Source organism: Olea europaea, chromosome 16 (assembly GCF_002742605.1).
Source record: "Olea europaea var. sylvestris chromosome 16, O_europaea_v1, whole genome shotgun sequence".
NCBI classification, from domain to species: domain Eukaryota; kingdom Viridiplantae; phylum Streptophyta; class Magnoliopsida; order Lamiales; family Oleaceae; genus Olea; species Olea europaea.
Genome location: NC_036252.1, coordinates 14,052,857 through 14,072,623, shown reverse-complemented (window position 1 = coordinate 14,072,623; position 19,767 = coordinate 14,052,857). Strand labels below are relative to the sequence as shown.

Sequence of the window (19,767 nt, the reverse complement as noted above, 5' to 3'; positions counted from 1 at the left end):
GATTAAAAAATAAAAAAACTTTTTAAATTTACATGTAATATTATTTTATTGAAAAATGTTTGAGTGACAGTAAGAAAAAAATGTATTTTGAAATGAATAGAAACCAAACAAGAGCTAAGCTAAAGTCAATAATTAATTTCAATAACACATTTCATACGATCTACAACTTTTCAACAACACATTTCATTAACTTTTATCAAAATTTACTAAAAATTTAATTTTAATCTCCACCAAACAGAGACTAAGCCCCCATTTGTTTCTCATTCTTTTCTCATTAAAATGAAAAATATGACCGTTATTCATGACATCAAGCCACCAAATTTGAATTTTTATATCTTGTGTAGGATCCATAACGACTATATTTTTCATTCTCATTCTTCCAAAAATGGAAAACAAACGGAGCCTAAATATTGCCTTTCATTCCCTAACAGCCCACAATAAGAATACTGATTTTCAATTAACACCTTCACTTCCAATCTATTCAAGGCATGGAAGGAAAACTATATAGGGGCAGGTAGGGTCGCCATGAAAGAATTTCCCCTTCTCCTTGCAAAATTGCCTCTTCATCATCTTCCATGTAATCATCCTTTATGTAAAGCCCAAGTTGCTCAAGAGGTTTTCTCAAGTTACCCCTGCTGATGGCTCCCATTATCACTTCAAGTTCCTCCATACTCTCTTGATTCTCATCAATGCCAACAGTTTCTCCAATCTACATATAGTGAATCAAACACCAGAAATTTTAAATTTCTTTAGTATACCACAAGGCAAATAATAACAGAATTGCACAAGACCAAGAATTGAAAAAAAAAACGAGGAGAAAAAAAAAAAAAATGACCTTTTCTACTGCAATTCTGGCAGCTTCTCCTTCTCTCTCACGCTGCATCTTTGACTCTGCCTCTGCCTCTGCCTTCATTCTTAAGCCTGCTTCAGCAGCTCTAAATTTGGCTGCAGTCCTAGCCTTCTCTGCAGATAGTCAAAAAAAATATTACCAAAGGCAGAGAAATACTAATGCAATACTCATATAACAAAAGAACAGAATGAATGTTAGATATCTAAATGAAAATTATTGAACCATCTTCAAATTCAATACCAGATAGTAGTATCCCAAAAAAAATGGAAAAATCATACACTAGAGGTTTCACAGGAATGTAACATTCTAACACACATAAGAATTTTAACTCACTTGATATTTTCACAAGCTCTTTACACAAATCACACTTTTCCTTCAACAACATTGGCCTCCCATTCACAGCTCTGTTAAGGTAAGACTGTTTGGCATTTTGGCCATTCTTATTTATTTTGGGCTTTTTATCTTGACGTTTCTTTTCTATTTTATCTAAATTGCTTAACTGTTCGAGATTTCTGCCCGTGCACTTCAATTTTGTCTCCAATAATTTCCATCTCTGATTCAAAACATCAATCAATTCCTTCGCAAAGTTATTGACATGTTTCCCAGGAGGATTGTACAACATTGCATTAGAAAAAGTCGGACTGATATCACTAACAAATTCCCCTGCATCAAAGTACATATTGTCCTCTAGTTTAAGCTTTGTAGTTCCCAAATCCATTGGTTCAGTGATTATTGAAAAATAATCAGGAATCTTCAGCTTCACAGGATCATCAACTGGTTGATCGAAAGCAAATCCGTGAGGGTGGTCCATCAATGATCTCAAAATGCCCGTACACTGCTGCTTGAAACTTTGGTTCAACCTCTTCCTTTTCTCCCTCCGACACTCAAGAATCGCTCTAGGCTTGTGTTTGTTAAGAGTTTTCTGACGTTGACATGGAAAAATCGCCTGGAATAGATTTTCCATTTGTAGTAACTCGATCTCTACTTTCGTTGTTCACAATCATCATGTTTTAACGTGACTCGTCTTCTGCTTCACGGCGTATTCCTTTCGATGTGATTTTGAGCTTTACTCCTCTTCAGTATATTATCAAAAATCAACTGCTACCATAGTGGAAAATTGCAAGTGCCAGAGTGGGGAGCAGATTAGACTTCCAGATTGATTCTGAGCAACCATAACCATTGGACTCGACAACACACTGCACATTATTAAAAGCAAACAAAAGATTATTTAGGACCTAACAATGAGTAAACTAGTGCTTTTTACTTTCTTCATCCCATGAGATCTGGTTGTAGTTAATAGCCCATAATAGTCAGACACAAAGATATTTTTTACTTCGATCGCAGACCCATATTCACACACAGAAATGGCTCATTCAAGTAGTGAATTAAATTAATAAAAGAAACTACTAAGAAAAACTTATGCCTAAGTCGCATAAATACTAAATACCGTATAAAGTAACTATTTCAAAGTCAAAAACTAATGTTTAACTAAAAAAATAACAGAACACAAAAAATCAAAAAACAACTTTATTTTTTCCATAGGTAGAAGAAGAACAAAAAATCTATGAGTAGTTTCTCTATTCTATGACCCATAATCGTTTAAAAAATAATTTTCAAATGATGGAAAAAAAAAAAAATAGAACCAATTGAAATAAAACACAAAAATCCATAAATCTAAAATTAATAATTACAGCATAAAAAAGGAAACAATATAAACCAAAAAACGCCCAAGTTAACCAAGAATCAATTAACGAAACCAATTTCTAGAATATCTGTAAGCAACAAAACAAACCTCATCAAGTAAATCGACCACCAACGTAGTACGGATTCGAGGAAACGGAAATCAATTAAATGACAATGTAAGATTTAACGAGTAGTGAGGGACACCTTTCAAACGCTGATTAACTGTGATGCCACAACGGAAAGAACTTTTCTGCCACGAGCTGGCTGTTGGTCCGTGAAGCGGAAGCTTGGGTTTGGTCCAAGCAGCCGGTTTTCGCACGAGGTTGAGAAGTAGACTGAAGAGAAGCAGCCGCCGGTGTCGCACCTTTTCCGTCACTGTCCCGTCGAGTTCCACGGATTAAACCCTAGATTTTTTAGTTTAGAGGGTAGGATTATTAGTGAATTTCAGAGGAGATTATGGGTAAATTGATGGATTTAAAAATTGGATTGAGGAAGAAGAAAGGAGAGAGGGGAGAGAGTCAATAATGCTGGTTCGGTTAAATGATGTGGGCGAACCATTAAATTATATTTCTTTTTTTTTTTTCACCCCATTTTCAATCATATAATTTTTTATAAAATAATATTACACGTAAATTAAAACAATTTCCTTCTTTTTCAATTACTCAATTAAATATATATATCCCATCCATTTTGACCAAACGAATGGCATTGAGTGGTTGTGAATTTTAAGTGCACCAAAATGCTTTCAGCCCACTTTATTCTTATAAAAAATAAAAATCAAAAAATGCTAATTTTTAAAATGAGCTAATTGTCCCAATGGTCACTGAACTTGTGTCTTCGTCTTTGATTACTCACTAAACTTGAAAATGTTGAGATTCGATCACTGAATTTTCTCAAATGTTGGACGTTGCTTACTGAGTTAACTTTCATTTCTGATCCCTAACAGCGACGGTGACATGGCTAACAGATTGTCCAGGTGGCGCCACGTTGCTGTTATCTTTATTTACTGAAGTAAAAAAATGTCTTCAATTACTTATTGAATTTTGACAAATGTCTTTAATTGCTCACCGAACTTTGACAAATGTCTTTAATTGCTCACCGAACTTTGACAAATGCCTTTGATTGCTCACTAAACTTTGAACAACGTATTCGACTACTCACTGAACTTTGAAATTGGTCGAGTATTAAACATTGAGCTTATGAAAATGCAGATTATGTTGTTATTAATACTCTTAAATAATATTGGTAGGTTTGTATTTACGTCCATAGTTCTAATAGAAAATTTAGTCCATTTTTTCATTTGAATTCATATTGTCACGAACAACCATAAAATATCAACGTACAATTTATAGCACAAATATGATCTGCTATGGTTGAAGTAAATTTTCACCTAAAATGTCTCATCCTTTTCCCCTTACCACTTCCCCAGCCTCTATAAATAAGGTATATACGTGGAATGACATTTGGAAAGTTAAAAAGTTGGAAATTTTCAAAACCAATAGAATATGCAAAGCTTTAAAACCAGCAACATTTACGCAATAATACCAGGCATCCCAAAACTAATGACATTTTGGAAAGTGAAAAAGTTAGCCTGTAAACTATTAACCAATTTATGCAACAGCAGGCATCTCTTTTAGTTGGCATTCATAAATGTAATTACAGTTACCCAAAAACATACACCAGAACATCCAAAAACCATCACATACTAATTACATTCAACCAAAAAAGTGCACCAAAAGCCATCTGCCAACCATCCAAAAAAACCACCAGAATATTGAAATCAGTCCAATTAGGTGGGCTGTCCAACACTTCCTCTGTCCGAAGTTAGTTTTCTTCCAGTCACCCAGCTCTGTTCTCTTTCAGAACAAACTGGCTCCAGGGTTATGTTGAACCACTCCTAAATGGACAAAAGTACTGATAAGAAGGGAGGAAGAAATAGAGAAAAAAATGTATATTTATATTAAATAGGTAGGAAGAAATGGTTGACAAAACTTACGAATTCTGGAGCATCGGCCCTTGCGTGAGATTTTTTATTGTGCCCTTTGCCCGCTACAGACAAAACATGTCATTATGCAATTTCCCTTTTTTGATATTTTAGACCTCCCTCGTGAATGTACAATATAGTCTTCTTCAGCTCCATTTCTTCTCTCTCTCTCTCTCCTTTTTTTTTTTTTTTTTTTTTTTTTTTTTTTTTTTTTTTTTTTTTTTTTTTTTTCCCCTTTTTTTTTTTTTTTTTTTGTTTTTATTTTTATTTTATTTTATTTTATCTCTTTCCCCTTTGTGTTTCCACCCAATTAGTAGCTTCGATTGGAAGAGCTTCCACAATTGGCCACAAAAAAGATCCGTTCATAGGACTGAGCATGTTTTCGTAGCAAGCAAGGTATCTTTCCACTGAGTAGCACCTATCCACATAATCCTCTGGCTGATTTTGTGTGTCCAGAATAACTGCAACTGCATGATAGCATGGAACCCCTGTTAGTTCCCACCGTCGACAGGCACATGTACGTTGTTGCAAGTCAATGACGCCGGGTAGGATAGTGATTATCCTATTGGCTTGTTGTAGCAGATGATTCGCAAGAAAAGAACGACAGAAAACGCCCAAAAAATCAGAAAAAATACTCTGAATTCAACTCAATATTATTAATAATGCAGAATGATGAAAACTAACCCACAAGTCGGGTTAAATAGCTGCAAAATACGAAATTATGGAAAAATTACCATAAATGGTAAAATCCCAAAATTAGACCAAAATAAAATATTAAGTAAAAGAAGTAAGTTGCCAAAAATTTGGCTCAATTCGAGTTTTCTAACATATGGAAAAAAGGAAACGAAATATTACCATAAATAGTAAAAAATAACTTAAAATTGAATTTTGGAAAGGAAAACAGTGGATTTTGGACTCGAAATTGACGTCCACCGAGCATAGCTCGTGACCACGACGTGCGCGCCGAAGAGAGCTTTTCGGATTGGGGTCATAATAGCGATTCCGATAACCGTAGCCAAAGTTATGGCTAAATTACCAAAGACGCTTCAAATTCCCCCAATTAAGGAAATAATGGTGATTCACTTTCCATCTTTGCGCCGATCCGCCATCTCATGGTATCTCAACACTATCATCGTGCTATTTGACAAATCAGCATCACTCGACTAGGATCCTCCTACATCAGTCGCCGCTGGTTGAAAAGAACTCGCTCTCGAGTTCACAATAACTTCATCAGACTCCATAAAACAAGGGCTCAAGTGTTTTACATTGAATACGTCAAAGGTCTTCAAATGGCCCGGGAGGCGCAATATGTAAGCATTATCATTGATCTTTTGCAGCACTTCACAAGGTCCAATCTTCCGCTCCTTTAGCTTATTATATTCCCCAGCTGGAAAACGATCACGAGTTAATACTGTCCAAACAAAATCACCAACATCAAACAACACCTGGCGTGGATGACTATCTGTCTGAACTTTGTACTTAATATTACTATCCTGTATGGACAGCTTCACCTGCTCATGGATACCTCGAAGATGTTCAGCCATCTCATTAGCTTTGTTATTGAAGCGACCCACACGTGGAATTGGAACCAAATCAAGTACTCCGGATGGGTTTCAACCATAGACAATTTCAAAAGGACTCAGTCCGGTGGTTCTATTCCTCGACCGGTTATAAGCAAACCCTGCTTGAGGTAATGCCAAATCCCACTGCTTCGGTTTAGTCCCGGCTAAGCTTCTCAAAAGATTTCCCAAACTCCGATTCACCACCTCAGTCTGACCATCTGTTTGGGGATGGTATGCGCTACTAAAATTCAATTTCGTTCCAAGTTTCTCCCACAAACTTCTCCAGAAATGACTCATAAACTTAGTATCACGATCAGAAGTAATTGACCGTGGAACACCATGTAAACGCACAATCTCTCTGAAATAAAGATAAGCAATCCGAGTAGCATCCATTGTCTTCCGGCAAGCCACAAAATGAGCCATCTTTGAAAATCTGTCAACTACAACAAGAATGGAATCCATCGCCCGCTGTGTACGAGGTAAGCCCAAGACAAAATCCATACTGACATCAAACCAAGGAGCTTCAAGTACGGGTAATGGTGTATACAATCCAGCATTAGTAAGAGCCCCTTTAGACCGCTGACATACATAACACCGCTCCACATAATGCGCCACATCACTGCTCAACTTGGGCCAGTAATAATCAGAAGAGATCAATGCCAATGTCTTGTCTTGCCCAAAATGTCCTTCGTTATGAAGTTCACTAACAATCTGCTGCCTTAGTGAACAATCCGGAATGCATAACTGCAATCCACGAAACAGGTAACCATTATGTAAAACAAAATCATGTCCGTGATTATCAGTTACCTCCCAAATTATCTTCCCAAATGAAGGATCCGTAGCATACATATCAGGAAATACCTCAAATCCGACAATCTTGGTGCTCATGGTGGTGAGAAGTAATGTGCGACGGCTCAATGCATCTGCTACTCGATTCAAACTCCCTGCTTGATGCCTAAGTGTGAAAGTAAACACCTGCAAGTACGCCACCCACTTTGCATGTCGCCTACTCAGCTTGTGCTGACCATTGATGTACTTCAAAGCCTCATAATCAGTAACAAGGATGAACTCCCTCTGTACCAGGTAATGGTGCCAATGCTTCAGAGTCTGAACTATGGCATAGAACTCCAGGTCATAAGTAGAATAATTTTTCTTCGATCCCGATAACTTCTCACTAAAAAAGGCTACTGGACGTCCCTCCTGACTCAGAACACCACCAATGCCAACTCCAGACGCGTCACAGTTTACCTCGAACACCTTTTCAAAATTCGGAAGTGCCAAGACTGGGGCCTCCGTCATCTTCTGCTTAACCAACTGAAAGCTAGCCTCTGCCTCCTCAGTCCACTGAAAATCACGCCCTTTAAGGCACTCTGTGATAGGAGCAATCAAGGTTCTAAAGTTTCTGATGAATCGACGATAGAAGGATGCCAATCCATGGAAACTCCTGACATCGTGCAATGTTTTTGGTTTCGGCCAATTCAAAACTGCCTCAATTTTGAATTGATCTGCATGAACACCATCAGTAGACACAACAAAACCTAAAAAAGTTACAGAAGTCGTAAAGAAAGAACACTTATTCTGATTGATGAATAAGCGCTCCGTCCTCATTACATCAAAAACAGCATGAAGATGATTAAAATGTGACTCCCATATCAGACTATAAATAAGTATATCATCAAAATAAACTACCACAAACTTCTCCATGAAAGGCCGTAAAACTTGATGCATGAACCTCATAAAAGTGCTGGGTGCATTGGATAGTCCAAAAGGCATGACCATCCACTCATACAACCCATGCTGTGTTTTGAACGCGGTCTTCCACTCATCTCCAGGTCTGATTCTGATCTGGTGGTATCCACTTTTAAGGTCAATTTTTGAGAAGACCTTAGAACCGGACAATTGATCCAACATGTCGTCCAGACGGGGAATTGGAAACCTGTACTTCACTGTAATCCTATTAATTGCCCTGCTGTCAACACACATACGCTATGACCCATCTTTCTTCGACACTAGGAGAGCAGGAACTGCACAAGGACTCATACTCTCACGAATGTAGCCCCCTTCCAATAATTCTACCACCTGTCGCTGCAACTCTTCAGCTTCCTTGGGACTAAGGCGATATGCTGGTCGGTTTGGTAGACTCGACCCCGTAATGATGTCGATCTGATGTTGAATGTCCCTCATAGGTGGTAGTCTTGGAGGAAGATCCTCCGGCATCAAGTCAGAAAACTTAGTAGTTGTTGTACTTCTGCTGGAAATTCTGAATCCACATTCGCTGTACTATTTTCACGAGGCATTAAAGTATAAACTATTTTTCACGCCCAACCTCAACCAAGAACCTGAACATAGAAAGTAGATTGGGGTTTTTAACTACCGGGGCATGGCTGTTTCCTTCCCTGCGAGGCACTAAAACAATTCTCTTCCCTTTGATGCTAAGAGAATAAGTATTCTTCCGCCCATCATGGATAACACTGCGATCATACTGCCAAGGTCGTCCCAACAAAACATGACACGCGTCCATTGATACCACATCACACCAAGTATTATCAAAATATTTTTTTCCAATCAAGAAAAACACTAAGCATTGTTTTTCTACCGTTACCTCACTGCCTTTATTCAGCCAAGACAACTTGTATGGTTTGGGATGACGATCCATCTTTAGTTGCAGTTTCTCGATAGCCTCCTCAGACACTACATTCTCACAACTGCCACTATCAATTATCAGCTTACAGACTTTATCAGCAACTGTGCAGGTTGTGTGGAAAACGTTGGTCCTCAACCAATCATCCCCTAAGTCGCCCTTGGGAGTCAGCAGGCTCTTTCGAACGACCAGGGTCTCCTGACCATCTCCATATAGCACGTCCTCATCTTCACCCTCATCATACACGGGTTCCCCAACTTCCTCGAACTCCTCTATCATATCCTCCTCAATCAGAAGATTTTTATTCTTCTGACCAGTAGGCTTCCTACAATCAGTCGCCCTATGCCCCTGTTCACCACACCTAAAGCGCTTAATACTTGAGCTGGAACTATCCCGCTGTGGCTGATAAGCAAGACGAGATTCTTGAGGGCAAACTGGCTGACTTCCTTCACCTCTGACCACTGGCCTCCTACTTTGTTGTTTCTCTACTGCAAGTGCTCGCTGATATGCCTCACAAACTATCCACAATGAATGAAGGCTGAGAACATCCTGTAGGGGCTACCTTAATCCCCCCAAATACCGTGCTACCATCTGCTCCTCCGTCTCAGATAAATCATTTTGAGCCACCAACTGATAGAATTCTTCAGTATAATCATTGACTGACCTTGCGCCTTGCCTTAGTGAATGAAGTCTCTGAAACAAGGTTTGAGTATAGCCGAAAGGGAGGAAGTGCCCTTTCATCTTCTTCTTCATCTTCTCCCAGTTAGTAATTTTGGATTTTCCCTGTCCCTCCCGTGAACGCTTCAACTGTTCCCATCATGCAGATGCCCTACCTTTGAGTTTGATGGCGACCAGTTTCACTTTGACACGATCTGGAACCTCCTTATATTCAAAAATTCGCTCCACTTCATTCAGCCAATCAATAAATCCTTCAACTTGCAACGTACCAGAAAACTCGGGCAGATCCACTCTGAAACCGAGATCCACATGACGATCCTCTCGTCCACGATGCTCCCAAACTCGAGCACGATGGTGATACGGGTTTTCGAAACTGGTATCCGAATCGTGACCTTCTACATCATGATTACCGAACTCCTGCTCCGCCAAACGTTGGGTTAACTCCACAACTTGTCTCTGCAAATCTTCAATCGTCACATCCTGAATATTATGATCACGGTGCGGGACTTCCTCAATCGGAACCTGTCCTCGACGACCACGACCACGTCCACCAACCATTATCACTGATGGAATTTATCTTTCAAGAAGATGCTGACGCTCTGATACCAACTGACGCCGGGTAGGATAGTGATTATCCTATTGGCTTGTTGTAACAGATGATTCGCAAGAAAAGAACGGCAGAAAACGCCCCAAAAACCAGAGAAAATACTCTGAATTCAACTCAATATTATTAATAATGCAGAATGATGAAAACTAACCCACAAGCTGGGTTAAATAGCTGCGAAAAACGAAATTATGGGAAAATTACCATAAATGGCAAAATTCCAAAATTATACCAAAATAAAATATTAAGTAAAAGAAGTAAGTTGCCAAAAATTTGGCTCAATTCGAGTTTTCTAACATATGGAAAAAAGGAAACGAAATATTATCATAAATAGTAAAAAATAACTTAAAATTGAATTTTGGAAAGGAAAACAGTGGATTCTGGACTCGAAATTGATGTTATTCACTTTCCATCTTTGCGCCGATCCGCCATCTCATGGTATCTCAGCGCTATCATCGTGCTATCTGACAAATCAGCATCACTCGACTCAGATCCTCCTGCATCAGTCAACCACGTATTGTCCGCTTGCACTCTTCACTTGATACTTTGGTCCTTCGGACCAATCGATGTTGCATCCATCCCCCAACTCAGTATTTCCAACCAATTTTTTTTTTCCTTAGGACATATGGTCCCTTCCTAGGCCCTCATCTTATCCCTTCTTCCTTGTAGTCTCTTCATGAAGGTAAGTTGGATGGAAGTAAACATTGTAAGTAATAATTTCTCTGTCATCTATCAATGTCTTATTGAAAATCTCACAACCATTATTCAAAACAATGTCGCTCTTCACTATATCCTAAAAGTGAGACTTGCTCCACTCTCATGGATCCCTTTTGATAAACCAATCATGTGCATTTTGAGACAATTGTCTGATTTGTTGCATCCACATCAAATAATATGCGACTGTTGTTGGCTTAGCGGCTCTCCACAAGTAATCCCTCAAAATTTTATCTTTGAAACATGCTTTGAAAAAGTTTTGATACATATGCGTCACACAAAATCGATGTTCAGCAGCGGGAAATAAATCATCAATCACATTTTAAAGGCCCTTTTGACGATCTATCATAAAAGTCCACCGGTTGTTGTCAGTGTTGCATGAACCATTGCCAACTTACGGTATTCTCCCGCTCAATTACTACATAAGCAGTCGGATAAATGCAATCATTTGCATTGTATGCAACCGCTGTAAGCATTTGTCCTCCGTAATTCCCCCTTAAATGACACCCATCCAATCCAATTATCTTCCTACAACCATTCAAAAACCCCCGCTTGCATGCTTCAAAGCAAATGTATATTCCTTTGAAAACCTGCTTCCTCAATGCAATGAATACAGTAGATCCTGGGTTCGATCGCAAAGCATATGATCGAAGCATTTGAAACTATTTTTCCAAGCTACCTTCCAAAAGTAACTTCGCGTGCCTTCATGCCTTCCAAGCAACATCCCGACTAATGTCAGACTCTAGACCTTGCTTCATAGGGCGAATGAAACTTGATTCTTCCATTCAGGATTCTCTCTAAAAGCTCCAGATACACTTAGCTAAAAAATCATACGTGAAGCATCTATTTGGCTTTTCACGGCTACACGTGTGTGCTGGGGCCATTGATTTTATTCGAAATGCTTCATCCTTGCGTGTCTTAGATGCCCAGATATTCCAATTGCATCCTTCCTAGCATATAGCTTGCACCCTTGATTTATCATTAGCTTTAAATTTCACATTGTACCTATGGGTGCCCCGTATGTTCTAACTGCCTGTCTAAAAGAATCTGTTGAATTGAACTTCTGGACAACCATAAATTTTGGATCCTGCATATCCTTATCTGCACAAAATTCTGGAAATCTTAGCCTCGGTTCGTCATCCGATGAATAGCCAGACAATAATTCCTCTGAGGATGGGTATTTCAAGTCAATACCTTCATCCACATTTTGAATGTACATGTCATCATCCTCATCCGTATGATATTCATTATAAGGGATGATAAAATCCGGATTGTCCTCTCGCCCTGTCACTATAATGCATAGAACAATCAGTCCAAAATAAGAACATAATATTTCATCCCAAAATGACCAAAGTAACATGCTTAAAACTAAATTATGGTACATAATCCAAAAAAAAAAAAAAAAATGAAATGTCACATGCATTGTGTATATCGTAAATCTTATTTTTTGTGTTTTTTCCTCTTCAGTTGGTTGGGAGGGATCAATAGACTTAAATTTATGGACAACCATAATAATTTTGATGATTGAAAATGCAAAGTGAATTTCTCAAATGCAAAAACTGATTTTGCACCCTTAGTGAATTTGTCAAATGCAAAATCTAATTCCTTCAACCTATAAAATTTTCCTTTCCATTTGTAAGCTTCCTGACAAAAGTCACATCTTTTAGATTCGGATTAGAGGGAAAAAGGCAAAATTTTTAAGCAAGTCTGAATTGAAAAGCTTGAAACCATGTGGATGAACATAAGTAAATCATATTGTGTACATAGAACTAAAACAAATAGGTAAATATAGAGTAAAATGATAAATGGATGAACACCAACACATCAATGAAGAAGCAAAAAACCATTACAGATCTAGTGAGTACCGAAGAATCGAAAGGAAGTAATAATGATATAAAAAAAGTAAATAAATTTTACTTGCATTTGACCCACCACTGCGTGACATCGTTGGTGTTCTTTTCTTTGTCTTCTTCTTCGACGGACTGGGTAGGATTTGAGGGGAAGAATTTGAGGATTTTGGGGGCAAGGGTTCATAAATAGCTGATTTGGGGTTTTTGGTTCTTAAGAATGAACGAGTGTTTTAAAAATGAGTTTCTTAGGTGGCATATTAATATTCAGTTATTGGTTAAACGACGATGACGTGGTGCCATCTAGACAATCCGTTAGCCATATAATCGTTGCCGTTAGGGTTAGAAATAAAAGTTAACTCAGTAAGCAACGTTCAATTTTTGAGAAAGTTCAGTGATCAAATCTCGAAATTTTCAATTTCGGTGAGTAGTCAAAGACGAAGACACAAGTTCAGCGACCATCAGGACAATTAACTCTTAAAATCATGTTTTCTCTCCCAATTTCTACGAAATTAAATCCTCATCTTCCAACCCATTTCCTCCCAAAGCACTAAAATGACACAAAACAAAGATTTTAACAATGCATATTTGAAGTAAAATGACACAATACAAAGGCAAAAATTAGAATTCGACAACAACATAATAAGCCTTTTCACGACTGCCGACGAAGTTGCATGTTTTTTCCATTTTTTCCACTTCAGTCGTATTCTCCATATTGGGAACTAGGTCATTATAGACGACGGTATGAATTTATGGTTGGAATTTTTTGGTATTCTTTCTACTACTTTTTGTGTTCTCTTATCCCATTCTTTTTTGATGTTCTGATCAATAGCCAATAGGGATTTCAATCATATTGATGAACTTTTTAGAAGAGATGAATTTGTTAGAAATGGAGCTAAATGCATATTAAATCCAATATGAAATATTTTATAGTTAGTTTTATATATGTTGTGTTTCTGTTCGAAACTCACTTTAAATTTAATAAACCAGAATCTTAGTTTTTGAGGCTTTTAAATGTCGTCAATCTAAGCATTGGGTTTATGCAATGAATGGAAAAATGAAGTTTTAACAAAAATAAAGCTTGGGTTTTGATCCCTGGGTTTGAACAACACAAGATAGTCTAATATAAGTGGATTTCTAAGGTAAAAGAGGGTTCAATCATCAAAGATCCAATTAGATATAAGTTGCTAAATGCTTTACATAAATATTTAAACTAATTTGTTAGAAATGTGAGCTTTCTACTTACCTTGTTTGAAGCATTTTGATTATTTTTTTCGAAAATTCGTATTGGGTAATTGGAAATTAGATGACAAATGAAAATGATCAGTTTTTTGATTAATTGTAAGATTTTCGAATTTTCTTGTTCATTTTTCTTCAAATTTGTTCTAGAATTTTTGGTGTTACGATCATGGAATGTTTTATGCTGCAATACACACACAAACATAGAGCAACTTCCTAGGAGAACATCATAGTACAAGAAGCCGACCTGGTGTAGTCCACGAAAGTTGAAATTTTCAACTTTAGTTTGAAGGAGGGTTAAAAATCCGCATATAACAAGTCATGTTAAAAAGTTTGAATCTCAACCTTGAGGGCCCTTATCGCCCTGTCCCTGGAGTATCGTGAGGGAGGTAAATCACAGGATGTACCCGAACAGACTAAGGAACAAGAGTTTGTCTGTACACTGGTACTTACAAAGAGTCCAATTTCATATCTCAGGAATCGAACTCTTACACTGCGGCTAACAAGTCATGTTATTTTGTGATTTCATTGCTTTTATTTTAAGTTACGAAATGTGGATTCTGATTTTGATTTATTATTCTGATTTAAAGTCTCTTTGAGATAATTGTGTGGGTTTTAACAAGCTATCAATTCATTAATAGAAGACAAAGCTTATAAAACCATCTCAAAACAAGTTGTCCAAAAATAAAGCAACATAAACGATCAAAGTAAAAACAAAGGCATCCACTTTCTGGGAGATGGTCCATGCTTCTTGTTGAAATATTGCACTCCTATAGCATAATCACTACGTAATGAGTTTTTACAAAGTCAATCAAAAAACCATAACAAGTAGTGCCATTTTATGATTCCAAAACATAACTAGCCAAGCATTTAATCAACTCTAAACTAATTACATTATAATTGAATGAATGCCCAATGTGCTAACAAGACACTAGGTACATGAAGTAAAAACTTCAAGTTCAACCAAAACCTACCAATTGACTGTACTAAACTAGTTGACCAAATTCAAATTTACAGCATGTCGCTAGTTAACATAACATAACCAGTTGACCAAAAACCACTAATCAAGCCGTGTTTGTCCTCTTCATTTTCCCTTCGGCGGGTAATTTTCCCCGACGAACCATTATGTTCACATTCACAGAAATCAATAGCTCGTATTCGTTATTCAACCGACCTTGAGATTGAAACATTCATGGCATATTAACTTCTTCGTGGACAGCTAGTTTAGCCAAAGTAAACTTGACGTTACTAGATTCACCGATCACTTCTCCATCTTTGCACTAATCACACTGCAACATTTGAAGAATTTACCTTTGTTAACAGTGTTCCTTTCAACCTTGAAAAACATTTGAAATCCATGCATACAACATGGGCATCAACATTTTATCTGGCAATCACCAAAGAAGTATTCAACACTCCTGCAACTGTAGCAAACTCCAGAGTTCTTTCCCTACATTATGTGTTGTTGAATCAAACACATTAACAATACTTGTAACTCTAGCAAATGTCAAACAAAAAAAAAATTGAAACTTTAGCATCTCTATCAAATCTTCAAGGAAGTATCCCAATAGCCAATAATCGACTTACGAATAAGTCTAGCAAATGTAAAATTTGTAAAAATGGAAACTTCATTTTCAGCAAACCAAATAATGTTTTCCAGTAATGTTGACCAAAAAACAAGGACAAACAAATACAAAATGTCAAAATTGGAAAAAATAAACACCATCTCTGTCAAATTTTCAAGGAAGAATCTCAATAGTAAATAATTGACTTATGAATAAGTCTCGTGAATGTCAAACTTGTAAAATGGAAACTTCGTTTTAACAAACCAAAGAATGTTTTCCAATAATATTGACGAAAATACAAGGACATACAAATACGAAATGTCAAAACTCAAAAAATAAACACTTAATTTCTAACAAACCAAAGAAGTTAACAATAATAGAACGATTCTGTTGACACATAAAAATTCAGCCCAAATCGAACAGTCCAAGAAGTGAAGCCCAATTGGAGGGTCCCCAAATCAGATAGCCCAAAGAACGAAGCCCAATCGAACAAATCAAGATGAAGGCCCAAATAAGGAGGCCCAAGAATGCGGTAACGCCATCGCCCAAGTTTGCAAGTCGCCCAGAATTTGAACGAATAGAGTGTCATACGGTCACCCAGAACTGTTACTCTATTCTCGCCCAAACCTTCAAGTCGCCCAAGGTATTAACAAACATAACGCGTCGTGGTTGCAGTTATCAAAGCAGTTATTAAAGCAGCCCTATCACGTTCCACAATTCAAGGAATTCAATCGAAAGCGGTTGAACGATGAAGGGTAATGACAGCAGTTAAAAGGCAGTTTTCATAACAAGGTGGCCATTACGAAGAAAGTGGGTAGTTATAGGACGATCAAGCAGTTTTTAGAGTAGTTGATCACAAAGAGATCGTCTATGAAGTATAAAAGGGAGAAATGGCATAGAAGCAAATGACCGAATCCAAAACTCTCGAACAGAGAACATGTAATTTTCATTTCCTTAGTTTTTAGACTTAAGCACTTTTCTTTCAGTAACTCGTGTGCTTGTGCCCCTTGGAGGCACGTTGTCTTTCGTTTCCGATTGTAAAGTTTATCGCCAATAAAAGAACACCCCTTTTTGGGACTTTGTCTCAAGAGGTTTCGTCCCTTACACAATCGTCTGACCCTTTTTAATTGTTAGCGACTAACCCGCGCGAAACAATTTGGCACGCCCGGTGGGATAGTGGTGTTAGGTGTTGAAAGTACAAAAGGGGAGACAATATGCCTCAGAGATCCGATAAGGAAGCAGCAAGTCAGGGAGGAGTCTAGTCTGTGATCGAGCCATATGAGGAGCAGCATGCCTCTCCACGAACAGATGGACAGAACCAGAGCAGTAACAATCGTTACAAACCAATGACGGAGTTCAGTCCTCGAACCATGCGAGCATTACTTGGAGAACTCACGCAAGACGTCGTTGAACAGGATGCCATTGGATCAGGACGAATTACGTTCGATGATAAGAAAAAGATGGCAGTGGACGAGAATCCTTTCCCACAGCCACTTGGAATAAACATGGTGACATCTGGATTTAAGAACAAGTTGCCAAAATTCAAGTTGGTCATAGATGTAGGAGAAGAAGATCCTAGACCACATCCCAGCGTCTTTGAACGAATCAAGGGGAAAGAACCAAGAAAGGACGAAGACATCCTGTGTGCAAGGTGTAAAAGAGAAGTGAATGGAAATACGGAGAAGTCAGGGACATGGCAGCATCCTTATCGCCCTACCTTCTTTCCAAACACTCAGTCCGGTAGAGGGCTAGGTACATCATTCTATAGAGGACCGCCTTTTGAGAGGTAGTTCAGGCCAGCAGAGAATGGAAGAACATTCAGGCCGCAACCTCGCCGGCCAAATGTATGGCATTCATTCCAGTACAATGCAGGAAGGACAATACCCTTCGATGAGATGATTAGGACACAACAAAGGCGTTTCCAACGAAACTATGGACGGATGATGAGGCAGCAACAGGGAGTGCCACATCCTAAAGCGCCTAAATTACTCAAAGTAGCCAATCAAAACGTCCTCAAAGGTAGTAAAGAAATCGGTACAGATGAATCAATGAAGGAACTGCCTGAAACCTCTTCTGGGAGATCGAGGTTTGAGAGGGACAAAAGGGATGAAGAAGATCCAGATCAGCCCCTTGCTATCTAATTCGGTACGTTGCCTTCTGTCGTGGCCAATAATTACCTACTGGCCAATGAATTCAAGAATAAGGAAAAGGAAGAAGAGAGGGAGGACAACGAAGGAGAAGCCTGCGTGTTGGTATGTGAAGAAGGTCAGACTTCTGGATCGGCCTACAACGACGAGGAAGACGATGGGATGACGGACATTGAAGAAGAAATCGATCTAGAAGCAGAAAGAAAAAAGAGAGGAGTATCGCGCAATACTCTGTTTAAGCAACTACATCAAGAAGGAGTCCGCGAAGTAGACTTGTTGGGGGAACCATCTGGGCGTTCTTTCGATTTCTACGTACTGTACAGGACACCCAAAAGAAAGAAGAGAGTGCCTCGCTCTGAAAAGTATGGGTCACCTCTAAGAATAATGCCCCCTCCCACAGGTTGGATAACTGATGAGGAAGCATTAGAAAGAAGTAGGAAGGAAGTTCAGGAGACACAGGATCAGCGTGATATACTGCACATCGACTTATCACAGGGGGATAATTCGACAGAAAACAAGCAGGAAGTAGAAATAGAGGCTACCGAAAAAGTTATTTTTAAACGGCCAGCCATGAAATTGACCAAACACTTGAGGCCATTATACGTTAAAGCTCTAGTTAACGGTGTCCCGGTGGCAAAAGTGCTTGTCGACAATGGAGCAGCTATAAACACTATTCCATCCAGGATGATGAGGAAGTTCGCGAAGACAGAGGGTGACATGATTCCTACAGAAGTCATCCTCACTAGCTTCAATGGAGGAGCAACTTCAGCTAAGGGAGTTATGCCATTGGACATAACTATAGGTACGACTACTAAGACCACTGTTTTCTTCGTAATAGATGGTCCCACTAGTTACAACGTGCTCCTAGGAAGAGATTGGATACACGGAAGTCGCTGTATACCCTCGTCGCTCCATCAATGCCTGATTTTTTGGAATGACAAAGGCGAAGCAGAGGTGGTACAGGCTGATCATAGGCCTTTTGTCGCAGAAGCAAACTCTGTGGAAAAGTTCATGTACGAAGGAAACTATGGACCTGTCAGAGTGGTACAAGACAGGGAAGAAACTCAAGTTGTCGCGCAAAACGAAGAACCATTCTCATTGGACGCACTCACTGAGATGTTCAAACAAATGAGGCCAAACATAGTGGTCCTGGAAGAGCCAGTAATTGGCAAAAGAATAATTAAGGAGTCTTGAATGGACTCTAAGTTACAAAAGCAAATGGCCGACATTCAGGCCTTCAAAGCCAGACTGATGGCTTTCAATAAGGAATGCAGTGACAAGGCGAAGGAAGAGACTGCCCTAAAAGCGCTAAAGGACAAGTTGGCAATATTCGAGTTAGAGCAAAGCATTGACTGAGAAGTCAACAAGGTGGACTGTTTGGAAGAGGAAGTACTTACAAGAGAACTGGATGACGAAGTGATGCGGATTGCCAAACCTGGATACGCTCAAGCACAAGACCCTCTGATCAAAGTAAATATTGGCGATGAAGGAGAAGATCACCCAACGTTCATCAGCCAGATGCTCGACCAAGAGGTTAGTAACAAATTAATCGCTTTGTTAAAAGAGTACAAAGATTGTTTTGCTTGGGAATATGAACAAATGCCTGGTTTAGATAGAGATTTGGTGGAACATAGGTTACCAACTAAGCCTAATTTTAAACCTCATAGGCAACCTCCTAGGTGTTTTGCCCCTAATATACTCCCTGAAATTAAGAAAGAGATAGAGCGATTATTGAAAGCATGTTTTATAAGAACAGCCAGATATGTTGAATGGTTGTCGAATATTGTGCCAGTACTAAAAAAGAATGGTAAACTAAGGGTGTGTATAGACTTTAGGAATTTAAACATAGCTACGCCCAAAGATGAATATCCAATGCCCACGGTGGATTCTTTAGTAGATTCAACTGCCGGACATGTCATGTATTCTTTCATGGATGGGTATTCAGGATACAATCAAATTTATATAGCTGAAGAAGACATACACAAAACTGCCTTTAGATGCCCTGGGTCTCTAGGATGTTTTGAATGGGTGGTTATGCCTTTCAGCCTAAAAAATGTAGGAGCAACTTATCAAAGGGCAATGAATTTAATCTTTCATGATATGATAGGCAAGTTTGTTGAGGTGTATGTAGACGACATAGTAGTCAAGTTCATTAAAGAAGAGGACCATTTCGAACAGTTGAGATGTTCGTTTGAAAGAATGAGGCAATATAAGCTAAAGTTGAATCCCTTGAAGTGTGCATTTGGTGTTAAT

At 38.6% G+C, this 19,767-nt stretch overlaps 1 protein-coding gene across 1 annotated transcript; it reads right to left on the bottom strand.

Annotated features, from left to right (window-relative positions):
• Positions 1–306: 306 nt before the first annotated feature.
• Positions 307–3,073, bottom strand: LOC111412198 (transcription factor GTE12-like). Its single transcript, XM_023043010.1, has 4 exons — positions 2,738–3,073; positions 1,184–2,046; positions 836–963; positions 307–709 (listed from the first exon to the last, which is right to left on the bottom strand). The coding sequence occupies exons 2-4, from the start codon at positions 1,812–1,814 to the stop codon at positions 482–484; spliced, it is 987 nt and encodes a 328-aa protein (XP_022898778.1). The 5' UTR covers positions 1,815–2,046; positions 2,738–3,073; the 3' UTR covers positions 307–481.
• Between the last annotated feature and the right edge of the window lie 16,694 nt (positions 3,074–19,767).